The following is a 21814-nucleotide window of genomic DNA, read 5'->3' as shown; positions in this document are numbered from 1 at the left end:
TGGTCACAATGATTAGAGGTATGGGTGGCAAAAAAAGGGAACAGAATTTCAGGAAAAGAACATCTCACCAACCATGAAGCATGGGGGTGGATGAATCAGGCTTTGTGTTGCAGCCAATGGCACAGGGAACATTTCACGGGTAGAGAGAACAATGTATTCAATTAAATAAATTCTTGATGCAAACATAAAACCATCTGTAAAAAAGATGAAGTTGAAAAGAGGATAGCTTCTATAAATGGATAATGATCCTAAACACACATCAAAATCCACAATAGTCTACCTTAAAAGGCTCAAGCTGAATATTTTACAATGTCCCTCACAGTCTCCTGTTCTGAACATATAGCAGTGTGTAATAGTATGCAGGTACTGAGTATGTCACCACGGAACAGACAGACCAACAGTTGAGGGGTTTAATAACAGGAATCAGGTTCTCCTCGCAGGGAGGAAGCAATGGGAAATAACTAGCAATAAAACAGTGCAAAAATATGGGAGTAAAACAATGTAACAGGAGTAAGCAAAATTTGAGAAAAGTACACTTATCAGTCTGATGAGGACTTGCTTGAAGGGTTGTCATCTCCAACGTAGGCGCCGAGAAACAGCGGCACTTGTCGTCCCTCTGTTGTCCGTGGGCTGAGTAGTCTCTAGGAGCCTGCTGCCTGGGGTTTCAGGAGTTAATGTGGTATGCACAGGCTCTGAATCTTTAGCTTTTACAGTACAGCCAGGAATCAGGGGCTCTGCACTGTTAAGTCTCTGTACCAGGAATCATGGGGCTCTGCACCGTTAAGTCTCTGTACCAGGAATCACAGTCTCTGTACTGATACCGTGGGGACCACGGGGTCGAAGTCTCTGCACTGGCCAATGTCTCTACACAGGTCTCAAATCGCCCCTCTCTAGTCACAGCAGAGTCCGCTTTCAAGTACTCACAAGATGCAGTCTTTCTGGGCAGTCTCCCTGTATTTGTCCTCAGACCGGGAGCTCTCTCTCTCCCGGAGCGCAGCTGCACCCTGCTCTGACCGCTGCTCACGCTGCTCTGTCCCTTGCGCCCGTGCCTTTCCCGCTCCCTGCCCGCTTCCTTCCTGTCCCAGTCTCTAAGTCTGCCCCCTGGGGAACCTGCAGCACAGCTCAATGGTTCCAGGCACAGAGCCGAGAAGGTAACCGCCCCCAGACTCTTCTGGTGTTTCACCCTCCTTACATTCCCCCCCTCTTTCTGCTCGCCATTCCACGGGCGAGATTTTAAGGAATTCCTGTTGGCAATCTTCCAGTCCTTGCACAATCTGCTGTCAGATGAACTCATCCTGATTGTAGCGAACAGGGGGTACACCAGCCGTTGAACGTTCAGAGCATCTCAAATCAGCAGGGGCGGTGGTGTCAACTGCTGTGGGAGGAGTCAAGGCTTCCTCCGATATGTTGGTAGTTTCAGGCACCAGCCCTGTTCCTGGGCTCCCTGGGAGAGATTGGGAGTCTTCCTCGTCTTCCACATCTACGTTGATCACTGGCGCACTGGGTGCGCTGGAGCCAATTGGACTGATTCAGGATCTCGAGACAAACATGGACGCAACATATTCCTGTGCTGTGTGCGGGTGGGAGTCCCCTCTTCTGTTTCGGGCTGGACCTCATAAACGGGACCCCCGTTGCCGAGCCGCCGCTTCACTCGGTACGGCATTTTCTCACACCGGTACTCTAGTTTGTTTTGTGGGCGCTTTTCCCGCACTAAGACTCTGTCTCCAGGCCGCAGGGCTGTCCCCTTTTGAGGAGCTACCTGGGAATGCTCCAATTCTTGCAGCCGGTTCTGCACTACACGTTGAATTGTCCGCAGCCGACGACGATGTTCTTGAACCCAGGAGTACACCCCCGTCCGTGGGTAGTCATCCTCGGGTTCCAGCGCCAGCTCTCCAGCCCCTTCCCGGGTCTGCCAAAGAACAAAGAGTAGGGGGTGAATCCAGTGGTGCAGTGTTTCCAATTGTTATACGCCCAAACCAATTCAGGGACGGACTCAGTCCACTTCGCCTTCTGGTCCTCTTCCAGGGTCCTCAGCATTTGAATCAGAGTGCGGTTAAATCTTTCACAAGCCCCATTCCCCTGTGGATGATAAGGGGTGGTCCGGGACTTATCGATTTTGTACAGCTGGTGCAGCTCCTCCATCACTCTTCCGAGGAAGCAGACCCCTTGATCAGAATGGATGCGCTTGGGACACCCATACACCTGTATGAAGTGTTTGCAGATTGCGTGAGCAGCAGGCTCGGCAGTCTGGTCCCGCGTGGGCATCACTACGGCAAATTTAGTAAAGTGGTCTATCATCACTAAACACTGCTCATAGCCTTGGTGTGCTGGTCCAATTGTCAAGTAATCTATTGCCAGTAGGTCCATGGGGCCAGAAGACCTCACCGTCTCTGTGGGAGCTCGTTCTGGTGGTTTGACCAGCTCACAACTTCTGCATTGCTGACATACTTTCTCCACAATGTTCCTTAAGTGGGAATGATAAAGTAGGTGCTGTAACCACTGGAAAGTTTTTTCTGGCCCAAAGTGTGCTCCTTTCTCATGTGCTTCCTTAGCCACCTGGTCTATCAAGGATGAGGGAATCACCGTCTGCCATACAAGACTGAGTTCTGTTTGCAGGAATACCTTCCGGTACAGGATACCATCTCGCAACTGGAGCCTCTCCCACTGGCGTATCATCTTCAGTACTTCAGGTGACATGGACCTCCTCTCGTGCCGATTGGGCATTTGTTCAGACATGACCCACCTTCTCAACTGAGCTAGCTCCGGATCCTCCTGCTGCACTCGGACCCACTCATCGCGGGGCTGCTCCAGCAAATTCACACAGGCCTCTTCCTGTTCAATTTCCCGCGCCGCTGCCACCGTCCTGGCAGTTTCTCCAAAACCTGGAACCTCCACATCTTCCAGTTCTTCATCCTGGCTGGGTGCTGGTTTGCGATAGTTTACTTGGGATAGGGCATCCGCATGAACATTCTCAGCTCCTCTTTTGTTTGAAATTCTGGGCTACCCAACATTGTTCTAGGGCACCTAACTTGGCATTCTCGAGATGGGCCAACGGATTGTTATCGGTGCGTACATGAACTTCTGAGAGAGCCAGATATTCCGCAAACTTCTCAGTCATTGCCCACACCAGCGCCAACAACTCCAGCTTAAATGAACTGTAGTTTTCTGGATTCCTTTCCGAGTCATGCAAAGACCGACTGGCGTATGCGATGAGGCGCTCTTTCCCGTCCTGCATCTGTGATAGTACGGCCCCGAGGCCCTGCATGCTCCCATCAGTGTGGAAGATGAATGGTTGTGTGAAGTCAGCGTAGGCCAGCACGGGGGCCTCCGTCAATGCCTTCTTCAAAGCCAAGAATGCTTCCTCCTGACGCTTCCCCCACTGTATGTTCCTGTTTTTGGCGCAAGAGGGCACTCCCCTCAACAACTCCTGGAGTGGATTAGCAAGGCGGGTAAAGTCTTTTACGAAGCGTCTGAAGTATCCTGTGAGTCCCAGGAACGCACGCACATCTTTCACAGTTTTTGGAGTTGGCCACTCTTGTACCGCAGCGATCTTCTCCTGGGAAGGCCTCACCCCCTCAGCGGAGACAACGTGTCCCAAGTATTCAATCTCGGCACAGAAAAGGTGACATTTCTGGGGTTTCACTTTCAAGCCATACTTCTGTAGCTGACTCAGAACTTGCTCTAGTCTCTGCAGATGCTCCTCAAAGTTGGGGACAAAGACGATGATATCATCCAAGTAGATCAAAGTGGCTTCTAAGTTCAGATCTCCCAGACATCTCTCCATGAGTCGCTGAAATGTTCCTGGGGTGTTTACTAGGCCGAAGGGCATCCGGTCGAACTCATACAGTCTCATCGGAAGGATGAAAGCCGTCTTGGCTCAGTCTTGCTCAGACATGGGCACCTGCCAGTAGCCGCTGGCCAAGTCTAACGTGGACAAATATCTGGCATTCCCTAGTGCCGTCAGGGACTCCTCTATCCTGGGCAGTGGGTAGAAGTCCCGCACTGTGCAAGCGTTGAGCCGGCGATAGTCCACGCAGAACCGCAAGGACCCGTCTTTCTTTCTCACCAAGACTATAGGGGCAGCCCACGGGCTCTGACTCTCGCGTATAACTCCCTTCTTCAGCATGTGTGACAGCATTCCCTTCACCTCCTGGCACATCTGTGGGGGTATTTGGCGGTACCGTTCCCGGATTGGTGCCGAATCCCCGGTGGGTATCTCGTGGGTGATGGCCGTGGTACGTCCAAAGTCATCTTCATCTTTGGCGAACGCATCCTGAAATTTCCCCAATACGGCTTCCACCTGAAGTACCTGCTGCGGAGTAAGTTCTGAGAGCTACGCCCTCATGTGTTCCAGTATCTGGCGCCCTTCTTGCAGTAATCTGGGGTCCGGAGCTGCCTCCGCTTTGACGGTCACCAGCCACGGATCTTCAGGCCTTGCTGTCAGCTGTACCAACTCAGTGGGGACCAACTCGTCTGGGAGGTCCAGGACTTGAGTGACTTCGCTTCTAGGGGGCAAAGTTGTATCTGTCTCCCCCCAAATTTATGCAGCACACAAGGACAGTTCCATCCCGCACGGTAGCCAGGGACCATGCGACCAATATTCCTGACGGCAGCTGGTCGGCTGGGCTCAATTTGGACTTCGACCCCTTCCAGCGGGATGCCAGCTCGTATAGGCAGGGGAAGCACCGTCTGCCCAGGGGGCAACACTCAATTGACTGAGGCAGGGTCGACGACTTTGCCGAGTTCCTTTCCATTGCTGTATGCTTTCCGGACCTGGGCGGTCCGTATCAGTTGTTGAAAGACTCTTCTCTCTGGGGGGTTTGGTCGCTCCATTGTTGCAGAAACTGTTCCGGGGACTCATTGAAAACCAGGCTTCCGAGGTCTTTTAACACATTCATGCCTAGAGTCACGGTATGGTCTTTAGCTACCTCTCCATCCACCAGTACCACTCCTCTTCTCCCAAGATCTTTTCCGCAGACCTCTATGTTCATCCATACCACCCCTGCGACCGGGATGGGCAAGTGATTGGCCGCCATAAGTTTGATCACAGGGCCCCATTCGGGCCTTAGCACCTCTGTGAAATGACGGCGGAAATATCTCTCAGGCATGGTGGTCACTTGTGAGCCGGTGTCTATCAAGCACCACACTGCTCTTCCATTGATTTCTGCCCAGAGGGCACGTGGAAACAAGGCTGTGGGGACTTTTACTACTCCTCCTCTGTTCTTCACGCTCTGAGCGGTGCCCCTCAAGCTCAGAGCCTCCTAGTTTAAAGGAGGGCGCGGGGATGGTCGACTCCGCCGGGGACACCATCGAACAATGTGGCCGGATTCTCCACAAGTGTAGCATGTAAGAGGGCTTCTCCTCCTGGTAGTTTCACCCTCCTTTCGGGCGGCAGCTTCTCAGTCTTGCACCAGAGGGCCGGGCCCTTCTGCCAGAGTTCTTCTGGAGGTCGCCATTTCTTCACGGACCTGTCTAATCTCCATTCTCAGGTCCTCCACCCACTGGGGGATATTTCCTGCAGTGGTGGTTACCTCCCCGCTCTGCACCTTTCCCACCAGCCCCGTCACTACCTGTTCTTTTTCTCGCACACACGCCTCACTGCCAACCTCAGAGAAAGTCATGTCTGGCTTTACTCGCATGCGCTCTCGCAGTGCCTGTTTCATCATTGCGTCACGCAGTTCCATCACCAGCTGATCTCTGAGCACCACATCAACTGACCCAACCCCTACACCGTACTTTTGTCTGATAGCAGTGTGAAGCTCTTGTAGGGCGTTCATGAATTGGGTCACGGTCTCCCCCTCCCATTGTACCCGGTGAAATAGTCGCATGCGAAGTTCCCCTACGTCAGTGGGGTTCCCATGCATCTCCTCAAGTATGCGCAGCACTTTGTCCAGGGTATCTCTCTCCCGGGGGGACCTATGCATGACAGAATCCCGCGCCTCCCCCTCCAGGGCCATCAATGCAATTTCTGCCTCCAGGGCTGGTGTCATGGGATGCATCCGCATCATTCCCCGGATACGCTCCGTCCAACTCCACAGCATTACATCGTTCCCAGTGAACCTTGGCAAATTATTCAACATGGCTCCCAGGGAAATGCTAGACCTGGGAACTTCCCCAGCTGCTTGGTCTGCCCTGTCCGCACTACCGTGTGACATCCTGACGACTACGCCAAATGTAATAGTATGCAATTACTGAGTATGTCACCACGGAACAGACAGACCAACAGTTGAGGGGTTTAATAACAGGAATCAGGTTCTCCTCGCAGGGAGGAAGCTATGGGAAATAACTAGCAATAAAACAGTGCAAAAATATGGGAGTCAAACAATGTAAAAGGAGTAAGCAAGATTTCTTGAGAAAAGAACACTTATCAGTCTGATGAGGACTTGCTTGAAGGGTCGTCCTCTCCAACGTAGGTGCTGAGAAACAGCGGCACTTGTAGTCCCTCTGTTGTCCGTGGGCTGAGTAGTCTCTAGGAGCCTGCTGCCTGGGGTTTCGGGAGTTAATGTGGTATGCACAGGCTCTGAGTCTTTAGCTTTTACAGTACAGCCAGGAATCAGGGGCTCTGCACTGTTAAGTCTCTGTACCGGGAATCAGGGGCTCTGCACTGTTAAGTCTCTGTACCAGGAATCAGGGGCTCTGCACCGTTAAGTCTCTGTACCAGGAATCACAGTCTCTGTACTGATACCGTGGGAACCAGGGGTTCGAAGTCTCTGCACGGGCCAATGTCTCTACACAGGTCTCAAAGCGCCCCTCTCTAGTCACAGCAGAGTCCGCTTTCAAGTACTCACAAGATGCAGTCTTTCTGGGCAGTCTCCCTGTATTTGTCCTCAGACCGGGAGCGCTCTCTCTCCCGGAGCGCAGCTGCACCCTGCTCTGACCGCTGCTCACGCTGCTCTGTCCCTTGCGCCCGTGCCTTTCCCGCTCCCTGCCCGCTTCCTTCCTGTCCCAGTCTCTAAGTCTGCCCCCTGGGGAACCTGCAGCACAGCTCAATGGTTCCAGGCACAGAGCCGAGAAGGTAACCGTCCCCAGACTCTTCTGGTGTTTCACCTCCTTACAAGTGCATGCAAGACGACCCAGGAATCTCACAGAACTGGAAGAATTTTCCAAGGAAGAATGAATGAAAATCCCTCAAACTTGAATTAAAAGAGTCTAGGCTGTCTACAAAAAGCATTTAAAAGCTGTGATACTTGCAAAAGGGGGTGCTACTAGGTACTAACCATGCAGGGTGAGCAAATTTTTGCATCGGCTCATTTTCATTTTTGTAATTTGTAAAATGTAAAAAATTACAATTTTTTTTTCTGGCCTAAAATACAAATGAAATGTGTTGTTTTTAACTTTAGGTCATTTAGAGATCATTTCATCTTCAAGTTGCTTAACTGTGCACAATAACCGTAATTCTTACCAGGGGTAGCTAAACTTTTACATGTCACTGTATTGTAGCAGATTTTGCACTTAAAATATTTGCAACATACAAGCTGTGTGAATGTGATTTAATGCACAAATAATATTTATAGGATATAAATCATGATAATAAAAATGTCTTAAGATTTTTTTTTATATAATTCATTATTTACCCCTTTATTAAGTAGTTTTTCAAATGTTTTAAATAGCAGATTTCACTTTTAAATGCTTTATTAAAAGGCTTACCTCCATACCAAATTTGTAGAAAAAATAATTTATGAAATACTTGGCACAATTTATGAGTCCATCATCCAAGTGCAGCCTTGTAATTTCATGAAATATTGTTTTTGTGACTGGTGCTGTCAGATTGTTTCTACACCTGTAATATTCCTGATGCCGGTAGATGGTCACTTCAAAAGCTAATATGAACAACATGAGTAAATTATTCTGTAAGGAAGAAAAAAGAGAAAATTACATATCCACATGTTTTCTGTATTATTGTATGTCACTAAGCAATCAACAAAATTAGGTTCCATAGAATCAATACGAGGCTACAAGTGAATTACCAGTTTAAAAATATCAACATTTCAGCATTGCAGCATTAGCGTTCTTTGGACCTCTGTTTGAATAGTGTCTTTTTTTTAACAGGTTAGTACGATTGCAGCCATAAAATATACTGTACATAGGTTTTATATTTTATTTACCATTTTGTTTAAATGTAATTTTTTTAAGGAGGAAAGGAAGGCTTTTTCTATTCGAATAGAAATTATTGAACTTAACCCCTTTCTGCCAGCTGACGGAATAGTACGTCAGCTGGCAGATCCCCTGCTTTAAGGTGGGCTCCGGCGGTGAGCCCACCTTAAAGCCGCGACATGTCAGCTGTTTTGTATAGCTGACATGTGCGCGAAATGAGCGCGAGCGGAATCGCGATCCGCCCGCGCCCATTAACTAGTTAAATGCCGCCGTCAAACGCTGACAGCGGCATTTAACTAGCGCTCCCGGCCGCGCGGCCGGAAGTGCTCGCACCGCTGACCCCCGTCACATCATCGGGGGTCAGCGGTGCATTGCCATAACAACCAGAGGTCTGCCTTTCTGCTACATAGAGGTGATCTGTATTTCACCTCTATGTAGCAGAGCCGATTGAGTTGTGCATGCTTCTAGCCTCCTATGGAGGCTATTGAAGCATGCCAAAATTAAGAAAAAAAACTGTTTAAAAATATTAAAAAAATAAAAAATATATAAAAGTTCAAATCACCCCCCTTTCGCCCCAATCAAAATAAAACAATTAAAAAAAAATTAAACATACACATATTTGGTATCGCCGCGTTCAGAATCGCCCGATCTATCAATAAAAACAAAGTATTAACCTGACCGCTAAATGGCGTAGCGAGAAAAAAAATCAAAACGCCAAAATAACGTTTTTTTGGTCGCCACGACATTGCATTAAAATGCAATAACGGGCGATCAAAAGAATGTATCTACACCAAAATGGTATCATTAAAAACGCCAGCTCGGCACGCAAAAAATAAGCCCTCACCCGACCGCAGATCATGAAAATTGGAGACGCTACGGGTATCGGAAAATCGCGCAATTTTTTTTTTTTTTTTTTAGCAAACTTTGGATTTTTTTTTCACCACTTACAGTGGGGCAAAAAAGTATTTAGTCATTCAGCAATAGTGCAAGTTCCACCACTTAAAAAGATGAGAGGCGTCTGTAATTTACATCATAGGTAGACCTCAACTATGGGAGACAAACTGAGACAAAAAAATCCAGAAAGTCACATTGTCTGTTTTTTTATCATTTTATTTGCATGTTATGGTGGAAAATAAGTATTTGGTCAGAAACAAAATTTCATCTCAATACTTTGTAATATATCCTTTGTTGGCAATGACAGAGGTCAAACGTTTTCTGTAAGTCTTCACAAGGTTGCCACACACTGTTGTTGGTATGTTGGCCCATTCCTCCATGCAGATCTCCTCTAGAGCAGTGATGTTTTTGGCTGTTCGCTTGGCAACACGGACTTTCAACTCCCTCCAAAGGTTTTCTATAGGGTTGAGATCTGGAGACTGGCTAGGCCACTCCAGGACCTTGAAATGCTTCTTACGAAGCCACTCCTTCGTTGCCCTGGCAGTGTGCTTTGGATCATTGTCATGTTGAAAGACCCAGCCACGTTTCATCTTCAATGCCCTTGCTGATGGAAGGAGGTTTGCACTCAAAATCTCACGATACATGGCCCCATTCAATCTTTCATGTACCCGGATCAGTCATCCTGGCCCCTTTGCAGAGAAACCGCCCCAAAGCATGATGTTTCCACCACCATGCTTTACAGTAGGTATGGTGTTTGATGGATGCAACTCAGTATTCTTTTTCCTCCAAACACGACAAGTTGTGTTTCTACCAAACAGTTCCAGTTTGGTTTCATCAGACCATAGGACATTCTCCCAAAACTCCTCTGGATCATCCAAATGCTCTCTAGCAAACTTCAGACGGGCCCGGACTTGTACTGGCTTAAGCAGTGGGACACGTCTGGCACTGCAGGATCTGAGTCCATGGTGGCGTAGTGTGTTACTTATGGTAGGCCTTGTTACATTGGTCCCAGCTCTCTGCAGTTCATTCACTAGGTCCCCCCGCGTGGTTCTGGGATTTTTGCTCACCGTTCTTGTGATCATTCTGACCCCACGGGGTGGGATTTTGCGTGGAGCCCCAGATCGAGGGAGATTATCAGTGGTCTTGAATGTCTTCCATTTTCTAATTATTGCTCCCACTGTTGATTTCTTCACTCCAAGCTGGTTGGCTATTGCAGATTCAGTCTTCCCAGCCTGGTGCAGGGCTACAATTTTGTTTCTGGTGTCCTTTGACAGCTCTTTGGTCTTCACCATAGTGGAGTTTGGAGTCAGACTGTTTGAGGGTGTGCACAGGTGTCTTTTTATACTGATAACAAGTTTACACAGGTGCCATTACTACAGGTAATGAGTGGAGGAAAGAGGAGACTCTTAAAGAAGAAGTTACAGGTCTGTGAGAGCCAGAAATCTTGATTGTTTGTTTCTGACCAAATACTTATTTTCCACCATAATATGCAAATAAAATGATAAAAAAACAGACAATGTGATTTTCTGGATTTTTTTTTCTCAGTTTGTCTCCCATAGTTGAGGTCTACCTATGATGTAAATTACAGACGCCTCTCATCTTTTTAAGTGGTGGAACTTGCACTATTGCTGAATGACTAAATACTTTTTTGCCCCACTGTAGATAAAAAATAACCTAGACACGTTAGGTGTCTATGAACTCGTAATGACCTGGAGAATCATAATGGCAGGTTAGTTTTAGCATTTGGTGAACCTAGCAAAAAAGTCACACAAAAAACAAGTGTGAGATTGCACTTTTTTTGCAATTTCATCACACTTGGAATTTTTTCCCCGTTTTCTGTTACACGGCATGGTAAAACCAATGGTATCGTTCAAAAGTACATCTCGTCCCGCAAAAAATAAGCCCTCACATGGCCATATTGACAGAAAAATAAAAAAGTTATGGCTCTGGGAAGGAGGGGAGCGGAAAACGAAAAAAAAACGGAAAAAGCTCCGGGGGTGAAGGGGTTAATATACCTTTTCTTCTGTCCCTACAGGAGACTAAAATAAGAGATCCTTTGATCTCTTGCAGAGTATTACAGAGTATTCCAAAGCATTATTATCTGTTAGTATAAAGCTGACAGGTTAACTATTATGCCACACCTATGCCATGGCCCATTAGGCTGGTACCACGGAAGAATTAGTCCAAGGGCCATAGTTAGGCCTAGGTTCCTAAAAAGATTGAATTTCTTGGTGCTGATAGCCAAACAGAGGGAATCCTCCTTTTTGGTCTAATTATTTAGATGCCATTATTGCTAATGAACACGGCATGTAAGAAGTTAAATATGTTGATCAGGACCACCCACAGTGTTCATTATTATTAGTACACTTTCATATAGCACAATGATACTGTAGTTTGCAGTGCTTTACAGACATTATCAGCACTGCATTGGGGCTCACAATCTAGATTCCTATCAGTATATCTTTGGAGTGTGGGAGGAAACTGGATAACGCGAAGGACACCCACGCAAACATGGGGAGAACATGCAAACTCCTTGCAGATGTTGTCCTTGGTGAGATTTGAACCCAGGACCCCAGCGCTGCAAAGCACCTACACATTCCTCTGTGGTTACCTGCAGTGGGGATTGGGCAGGATGGGAGAGGAGAAACCTGTACATGATGATCACATGGCGGAAGCCACAGATGCCTTTTCACCTCCTAATAGAGAATGGTATATTTCATTAGGACGTGGAGAGGCAAAGAAGTGATTGAAAGCAGCTAGCAACCAACTCTCAGGCTTTGTTCACATATGTCATGACATCTGTTCATAATAGGACCTACAATGCTGAGCACGTGTGTTGCGTAGCTCTGCCCAAAGGTTGCCTGACAGAACCTTTTGGCTTAATATTAAAGTCCCTTGGACTTCTCTCATTTTTACAACAAAAGTAGAAGTGCACGCTGTGCTATTCTTGGTGTCATAGTTTAGAGATTTGTTCAGAGATTTGTAAATGAAGGCTCTAATCTGAGCCTTCACCATAAGTAGAAGCATAACCTTATCCTTATCTTTCCAACATGGATTCCCTAATATAAACTATTGTGCCTTGTAATAATGGATTTCATACAAAGTACTGTTATGAAGTAATACAGACCTTTTGTGTGTCATATCTATTATTAGGAAAATTATCAATTTTTAATTTGTATAAAAGAAAAGCAAATTACCCGTAAGTATGAAAGCAGAGGTACAGACTTTTTTAGCCCTACCCATCCCGATGGATCAATTGGACCGCTGTAGAGGAGTGACTTCTCGAGGTCCTCAGTTTTGACAATATTTGTCTGATTGGGTAAAGGCTATAACATAAAGGTACAAGTTATACAGCAGAGTAATACTGAAATATATACCATATACTTTAGAAGACCAATAACGTTTTTCACTACAGAATTACATGATTTTTAATGTATAAATGAGTACGGTATGCCCAATGATAATGCAACAAATTCCTTAGCATCACAAGATATTTTAGAAACAACACATATGATTTGCACTTTTGTTCCTGCATTCTGCATTTATACTTAAATAAACCTAACATCTGACTTTATATTTCATTTTTGCTGTCTATAGGATATAGAAGATTGCAGGCTTCATAGGCCATAGTGGAAATAGTCTGACCACTGCGGTTTGCGTGATATAACTTACCATGATACAGTTGCTGGAAAAGTTCAGGGGTTCAATTGTTGCCAGTTGATACAACATTTTGCATACAATAATCACACAAGTCCAAACAGTGCAGACACTAGATGCCAAAGGCCGTAACTGGGAATATGGAAGGGCAAAAGCCCAGGCAGTCAAGAAGACATAATTGAGCAAAGATACCTGCATACAAATAAAATGAAATATTACACCAATAGTACTGCTTCAGTAACCATCAAAAGGAAAATGCGGTAAATACTTTTTGACCCCCTTTGTGCCTGCCCCTCTTTTTCAATTCACAGGATGGGGGGAGAAGTGTGGGCTAACCACAAGTAAGTGATATATGTGTTTGGTGGTAGAAACGGCCTGTTCATGACTGTCTATATGAATATATTCCTGTCTGAGTGAGTCATGCCTATCTATATCAATTAATGTGTGAGCAAAAACACAACTTTCCCTGGTTGCCCTGCCATGCTTATGTCTGGTCCTGGCTATGTGGATGAGTGAATATGTCCTGAACCAGGTAGTCATAACTAAGCAGAGGCAGACATGTCATTGGTGAATCCTACACACCTACACAGAGGCTGAAGATGGAAGGAGGCAACATCTACCTCTACTGCAGGTGAATTGTGCATTATGATGAGCTATTGGACTTCAAAGGGTCCATATACTGTTCTGGCACAGGGGCCCTCTTCTGTCTGTGTCCACCCCTGTGACCAAGTCACGGTTTGGCCTAGGACACCTAGACAAATGAACAAGTCTAAACCTGTTTGCACATTGCATGATTTTTTTTATATGAACATGTAGCTCCATAAGAATCTAAAATCATTATTACCTTTATGTGGCTTCCACAGTTAGAAATGGTATTTTGGAAGAATAAGCATATGAGGCCTAAAGTGCAATGCACGTCCAGCACCGTGGTCCTGCTCTGTTTTCCCCATCTAGACATCCTGCTCTGGTTAATTGACAGGTCATTGGTTCTGTTATGTCGTGTCTCTGTGGAAGAGACTTCACTTATGCTCCACACTCAGTTTTCCTATTGCGTCTTTGCAGTGTTTTGCGATGTGTATGCGGCGCCTATATCAGTGGACTATCAATCAACCAGAGGAAGGTGGCGCTGAGAGGTGATCACAGAGGGGGCAAGGTGCTGGGAAAACAGGAGTCTGGCTAACAGGATTTGCAAAATGTGCCACTTTGACTTGGCACAAAATATTGATGAATATGTACACCAGCCATGAGGCAGACTGAAGAGAAACATGCCACATGAAATACTACAAATGTATTATTACACATGCACTATTATCATTTGGACTATAACAGGCCTAACATACAACTTCTAGAAAATATTTAAAGGGGTTTTCCCCTATCAGAATTCTGCATGCTATCGGCACATGTGTGTTAAAAATAATACAGCGCTACAGCCAATGACTAGATTCAGCAGTCTTGCCATTTCAGATGTTAAGTCCAGGGCTTGAGTGCGGCACTGTTTACATTAAATCAGCGGTGGAGACGCAGCGCCGAACTTGGGGAGAGTGAGTAACGGCTGTTTGTATTACTTTTAACACAAGCACTATGATGGTGTGCAGGAGGCTAAAAGGGAGGAACCCCTTTAAATGTTACAATTTATACAAACAAGAGGTCATATTCCCCATAAAATGACTAAGGTAAAGAAAAGTTATTAAAACAATGCAAAAAGTGAAATTCAACACACAAAAAGTCTATTATGTATCACACAAAATCAATAAATGCCGTACCTCTTTTAAAGTCACCCATATGATATACGAAGTAACTATTTTTATTATATGGAGTTCAAGAATCCACCAGGCAAACACTTGCAACTTATGGAAATATTCCAAAAACTTTAGGAAGAGAACTGTCAAGCGATCAATAACTAGATGCCATTTATTTCTGGAATCTGGAAAAAAAAAAACATCTTTTAAAATGTATTTTGATAAAATATTTTATTACAGTTTGTTTATGAAAAACAATCTATGAATTTTTGGCTGCACGCGTGCTACAAAAACAAGTAAAAACGCACCAAATATGATGCTGCTTTCCTTTGTTACTTCTAATGTTAGGCAAAATAATGTGATACTGACACAACTTTCATGATCCTGTCTGATCTGTTACCAACCACTGGTTTATTTAACTATGTTTTAGGATTGCCATATACCCAGTATGGTCCCTGAGTTTACAAGAATCTGACCATTATAGATTATTTAAATACATTATTTCCAACATTTTTCAGGTACTATTAGTTCTTCATTCTACACTGTGGGCCATTTATATGGATACACCTAAATAAAATGGGAATGGTTGGTGATATCAACTTCCTGTTTGTGGCACATTAGTATATGGGAGGGGGAAAACTTTTCAAGATGGGTGGTGACCATGGGGGCCATTTTGAAGTCGGCCATTTTGGATCCAAATTTATTTTTTTCAATGGGAAGAGGGTTATGAAACATCAAACTTATTGAGAATTTCACAAGAAAAACAATGGTGTGCTTGTTTTTAACGTAACTTTATTCTTTCATGCGTTATTTATAGTGATGAGCGAATATACTCGTTACTTGAGATTTCTCGAGCATGCTCAGGGGTCCGCCGAGTATTTTTTAGTGCTCGGAGATTTAGTTTTTCTTGCTGCAGCTGAATGATTTACATCTGTTAGCCAGCATAAGTACATGTGGGGGTTGCCTGGTTGCTAGGGAATCCCCACATGTACTTATGCTGGCTAACAGATGTAAATCATTCAGCTGCGGCAAGAAAAACAAAATCTGCGAGCACTAAAAAATACTCGGAGGACACCTGAGCGTGCTCGAGAAATCTCGAGTAACGAGTATATTCGCTCATCACTAGTTATTTACAAGTTTATGACCACTTATAAAATGTGTTCAAAGGGCTGCCTATTGTGTTGGATTGTCAATGCAACCCTCTTCTCCCACTCTTGACACACTGATAGCAATACCGCAGAAGAAATGCTAGCACAGGCTTCCAGTATCCATTGCTTCAGATGCTGCACATCTCTTATTTTCACATGCTTCACATCTTCTAAGCTGTGAAGATACGAGATGTGCAGCATCTGAAACAACGGATACTGGAAGCCTGGGTTAACATTTCTTCTGCGGTGTTGCTATCAGTGTGTCGAGAGTGGGAGAAGAGGGTTGCATTGACAATCCAACACAATGGGCAGCACTTTGAACATATTTTATAAAAGGTCATAAACTTGTAAATAACTCATGAAAGAATAAAGTTAAGTTAAAACCAAGCACACCATTGTTTTTCTTATGAAATTCTCAATAAGTTTGATGTGTCACATGACCTTCTTCCCATTGAAAAAAATAAAGTTGGATCCAAAATGGTCGCCATGATCACCACCCATCTTGAAAAGTTTTACTAATGTGCCACAAACAGGAATTTGATATCACCAACCATTCCCTTTTCATTTAGGTGTATCCATATAAATGGTCCACCCTGTATATAAAGCTTTCACATACAGTTTCTAAAGTGGAGGCAGTACTGGCTCTCCTTAAAGAAAACAGCTGTATACAGAGTCTTCCAGTCAATGATCCATGGGAGAAATTATACAGAGTAGCTACATTGTACAAGAAAATAGCATCTAGGTGAAATATCTATCTTACAAGTCAATGTCAGACCTTTAGCGAACTGTACAACATGACAAGGAATAAATGCCAAGCCCAGAAACTCATCTTCAGATGGCCTATTTCAGCATGTTTTATTTCTCACCAATGTAGGGTAGAGACTAGCTGGATTAGGGTGACAACATTGGAGCAACTTGGCCCAAGTACTGATTCGCTTTAAAGATACCAGCTGAGTCTAATAATAAAAACGGGAAGTCAAATAGTCCATGAGTAAAAAGTAGATACATTTTTATTAACTCTCAATTACATACAAGGTAATAACATGAAGTACATACACTCACCGGCCACTTTATTAGGTACACCTGTCCAACTTCTTGTTAACACTTAATTTCTAATCAGCCAATCACATGGCGGCAACTCAGTGCATTTAGGCATGTAGACATGGTCAAGACAATCTCCTGCAGTTCAAACCGAGCATCAGTATGGGGAAGAAAGGTGATTTGAGTGCCTTTGAACGTGGCATGGTTGTTGGTGCCAGAAGGGCTGGTCTGAGTATTTCAGAAACTGCTGATCTACTGGGATTTTCACGCACAACCATCTCTAGGGTTTACAGAGAATGGTCCGAAAAAGAAAAAAAATCCAGTGAGCGGCAGTTCTGTGGGCGGAAATGCCTTGTTGATGCCAGAGGTCAGAGGAGAATGGGCAGACTGGTTCGAGCTGATAGAAAGGCAACAGTGACTCAAATCGCCACCCGTTACAACCAAGGTAGGCCTAAGAGCATCTCTGAACGCACAGTGCGTCGAACTTTGAGGCAGATGGGCTACAGCAGCAGAAGACCACACCGGGTACCACTCCTTTCAGCTAAGAACAGGAAACTGAGGCTACAATTTGTACAAGCTCATCGAAATTGGACAGTAGAAGATTGGAAAAACGTTGCTTGGTCTGCTGAGTCTCGATTTCTGCTGCGACATTCGGATGGTAGGGTCAGAATTTGGCATAAACAACATGAAAGCATGGATCCATCCTGCCTTGTATGGAGCATCTTTGGGATGTGCAGCTGACAAATCTGCGGCAACTGTGTGATGCCATCATGTCAATATGGACCAAAATCTCTGAGGAATGCTTCCAGCATCTTGTTGAATCTATGCCACGAAGAATTGAGGCAGTTCTGAAGGCAAAAGGGGGTCCAACCCGTTACTAGCATGGTGTACCTAATAAAGTGGCCGGTGAGTGTATATATATATATATATATATATATATATATATATATATATATATATATAGACAAGATAATTGGTAAAAAAAAGACTCAAGTATGAAGGTATGGGGTCAACACATTACTATAAGGACAGGGAGAATGAGTCACCTGGAAACAGGTCATTGAGTGGGACTCCATGATTGGAGTGTTCAGTCTACTCATGATTGTTGACCGATTAGGCAATTAGGGCCTTTCCCCCTTTTTTCATACATATCATGGGCTCTGTTGAGGCAATGTTCCATGGGAGAAAAGTATGCAAATTAACTTCTCTTGTTCTGTAAAAGTGTTATCTGGAAAGTACCAAGGAAAAGAGAAATAGCTACCATTTAAGTCAATGTCATTGACTTGACTGCATTGAGCCTTGTGGCAATGCTTATTAAAGGGACGTGGACATTGACTTACAAGATAGTTGCTCCTCCTCGATGATCTTTGGAAGACAGATTCTTTTGTTGTATGAGAGATCTTATTTACACACACTTATTAGGAAGAAAACAGTGCTAGAATCTGGCTTCCAACAGAGGCTTAAGACATGAGAAAGGTTGTTTACATCTATGGGAATAGCTCCTGGGGGTGCAATAATAATAACAATACCTGATGTTTCCTCCTCTTCTGATTGTTCTTCCTCCTGCTCCTCCTCCTCTTCATCATCAGTTCCTCCTCCACCTTTGTCATCCCCTTTTTCCCACTCATCTTCTGAATCCGGATCCTGATCTTTTTGACGTCCATACACCTCCAACTGCTTTTCCTCTTTCTCTTCCAACATTTCAGCCTCTGTAGTTAAGTTCATCATTGTTATATCGGCTAAACTTCCTTCTGGGTGTACCAATCTGTGGATTACACTTAGGTGTTAGTTTCCAATTTTTGAAGCATCTTGCAAGAAAACATCTTGGCCAAACAAAACAGATGCTGCAAAACTGGAATATATACTGTAAATTTACGCGTCATCATTCCTAATACAGGAGAAAGCAAGGAAAACTATGGCTCATACGTGGACGGTGCTTATTTGCAAGGTTCTCAATGTGGTTGTAACACTTAAACTTGATATTTCCCCCTCATGGGAGAAAATAGTCAGAGTTTAAGAGACAGAAGCATGAAATGACAGCATGGCATTTAGCGCATTTCATAGCTTCATAGCACTTACTCATTTTGGTGAAATGGAATTTTTTTCTTGATGCTGCTCAAAAGCAATTAAAACAGAAAGAGAAAAGGAATATGAGAGTTGGAGAGGAAAAGTGATACTTTTTAAGTTAGTGCATGCATCATGACAATATTTAATGATGTCTCCAATTAGGAGATTATGATTAGATATGATTAGAACATGCATCTTCAGTATACCCATGCTGTAGATGTATACAATGTTTATTAGCTAACGTCTATAATTATACTCAACTGACTACAGAATTTGCAGACTGTTACAAGCAGGATATGGATGTGCAGCACTGCTTATACATGTTCTCTCATTATAGTATAACACATCCTATGTGTACACCAGACATCCTATGTGTACACCACAGATATTCTATTAATTGCATAACTCATCCAATATGTATTTCATGCACAATCACAATACCAATGACAATTGTTTAATATTTTTCCATTATTGGTCTAATGTCTAATGTTTTTAATGTCCAGCCTTGTCCAAGTCCGAGTCTTTGATATCAATGAGATGATGCCACTGTACACAGAATATTTCATTATAAAGCAATACGAGTTGCCAAAACAGAAACTTTTTTTTATCCCTTTGCTAGAGATTTTGTACCTAGCATTTATATCTTCCAGTAATAGATCTCCAGTCAAAGCCATTGGCAAAATAGACATGTGGGCGGGTAGTTGGTAGTAAGATTTATTTTTTTTTACTGACAGCATATTGTCAGTAACATTATACTTTATATTTCTATTAGACTATTATTAGTGCATTTTTGCTGACCACTGTCTACACAAAAAATAGGGACATAGTTACATAGGTTTAAAAAAAGACCAAGGTCCATAAAGTTCAACCTTTCACCACCAATTATACATCTTTTGTTACTAAATTATCTAAGTCTTACTTTAGTATGATTTACGGCCCAAGCACACCTATTCAAGTGAGTCCGCAAGAAAAACGGTCAGCACACACGTCATCAGTGTTGCAACTGTGAACAGTCTGTTTTTCACTGACAGGTTGTTACAAAAAACTTGAGAAGACATCAGGTTTTTGTTTGTTTGTTTTTTGTTGCATACAAAAAAAAAGATTGACACATGGATGGTGGAAATGGACATATGGGACAAAAACATATAGATGAAAGATGAAAAATAGACACAGTACACTAATAAAAAAACAATTTTTGCAACTGTGAAAAATCACTGACATGTAAATAACATCTTTCATTGAATACAGTGGGGCAAAAAAGTATTTAGTCATTCAGCAATAGTGCAAGTTCCACCACTTAAAAAGATGAGAGGCGTCTGTAATTTACATCATAGGTAGACCTCAACTATGGGAGACAAACTGAGAATAAAAAATCCAGAAAATCACATTGTCTGTTTTTTTATCATTTTATTTGCATATTATGGTGGAAAATAAGTATTTGGTCAGAAACAAACAATCAAGATTTCTGGCTCTTACAGACCTGTAACTTCTTCTTTAAGAGTCTCCTCTTTCCCCCACTCATTACCTGTAGTAATGGCACCTGTTTAAACTTGTTATCAGTATAAAAAGACACCTGTGCACACCCTCAAACAGTCTGACTCCAAACTCCACTATGGTGAAGACCAAAGAGCTGTCAAAGGACACCAGAAACAAAATTGTAGCCCTGCACCAGGCTGGGAAGACTGAATCTGCAATAGCCAACCAGCTTGGAGTGAAGAAATCAACAGTGGGAGCAATAATTAGAAAATGGAAGACATTTAAGACCACTGATAATCTCCCTCGATCTGGGGCTCCACGCAAAATCCCACCCCGTGGGGTCAGAATGATCACAAGAACGGTGAGCAAAAATCCCAGAACCACGCGGGGGGACCTAGTGAATGAACTGCAGAGAGCTGGGACCAATGTAACAAGGCCTACCATAAGTAACACACTACGCCACCATGGACTCAGATCCTGCAGTGCCAGATGTGTCCCACTGCTTAAGCCAGTACATGTCCGGTCCCGTCTGAAGTTTGCTAGAGAGCATTTGGATGATCCAGAGGAGTTTTGGGAGAATGTCCTATGGTCTGATGAAACCAAACTGGAACTGTTTGGTAGAAACACAACTTGTTGTGTTTGGAGGAAAAAGAATACTGAGTTGCATCCATCAAACACCATACCTACTGTAAAGCATGGTGGTGGAAACATCATGCTTTGGGGCTGTTTCTCTGCAAAGGGGCCAGGACGACTGATCCGGGTACATGAAAGAATGAATGGGGCCATGTATCGTGAGATTTTGAGTGCAAACCTCCTTCCATCAGCAAGGGCATTGAAGATGAAACGTGGCTGGGTCTTTCAACATGACAATGATCCAAAGCACACCGCCAGGGCAACGAAGGAGTGGCTTCGTAAGAAGCATTTCAAGGTCCTGGAGTGGCCTAGCCAGTCTCCAGATCTCACCCCTATAGAAAACCTTTGGAGGGAGTTGAAAGTCCGTGTTGCCAAGCGAAAAGCCAAAAACATCACTGCTCTAGAGGACATCTGCATGGAGGAATGGGCCAACATACCAACAACAGTGTGTGGCAACCTTGTGAAGACTTACAGAAAACGTTTGACCTCTGTCATTGCCAACAAAGGATATATTACAAAGTATTGAGATGAAATTTTCTTTCTGACCAAATACTTATTTTCCACCATAATATGCAAATAAAATGATAAAAAAACAGACAATGTGATTTTCTGGATTTTTTTTCTCAGTTTGTCTCCCATAGTTGAGGTCTACCTATGATGTAAATTACAGACGCCTCTCATCTTTTTAAGTGGTGGAACTTGAACTATTGCTGAATGACTAAATACTTTTTTGCCCCACTGTATCTATAGAGAGAGAATTTTAGACATGTGCTGTTGACTCTATCCTGCTAAGCATCCCTCTAAACTAAATATACAGTCCAGTTTTCTTATGTTAGAACAACATATTTTATGCAGATATTTTTAAATAGTGTGAAGGAAAGATTACATTTTATTATTTCTTAGGTAAGAGTATTATAATCCACTTCTTTTTGGATTTTCTATACAGTTGGACTAAAGGTGCTCATAGCTGTCATTGCAATACTCTTTTGGCCAACAGATATTCTTCCTGAGTCCCACATACCAATGAAATTAGATTTTGAGGCTGTGCATACATAAGAAGGGTCT

The 21814-nt window shown here is 43.8% G+C and overlaps 1 protein-coding gene across 6 annotated transcripts in view; it reads right to left on the bottom strand.

The window, feature by feature from the left end:
- Window positions 1-21814, bottom strand: part of PIEZO2 (piezo type mechanosensitive ion channel component 2) — a 737984-nt gene that overhangs the window by 176439 nt on the left and 539731 nt on the right. For all 6 annotated transcript variants that reach the window (XM_077270184.1, XM_077270188.1, XM_077270185.1 and 3 more), the window contains exons 18-22: window positions 18103-18338; window positions 14409-14569; window positions 12661-12837; window positions 12186-12314; window positions 7648-7848 (exon numbers count right to left, since the gene is read on the bottom strand). In XM_077270184.1, the coding sequence (XP_077126299.1) occupies window positions 7648-7848; window positions 12186-12314; window positions 12661-12837; window positions 14409-14569; window positions 18103-18338 (904 nt within the window). The remainder of the gene's footprint in view (window positions 1-7647; window positions 7849-12185; window positions 12315-12660; window positions 12838-14408; window positions 14570-18102; window positions 18339-21814) is intronic.

Source organism: Ranitomeya variabilis, chromosome 6 (assembly GCF_051348905.1).
Source record: "Ranitomeya variabilis isolate aRanVar5 chromosome 6, aRanVar5.hap1, whole genome shotgun sequence".
NCBI classification, from domain to species: Eukaryota; Metazoa; Chordata; class Amphibia; order Anura; family Dendrobatidae; genus Ranitomeya; species Ranitomeya variabilis.
This window is presented reverse-complemented; position numbering and strand designations above follow the sequence as displayed.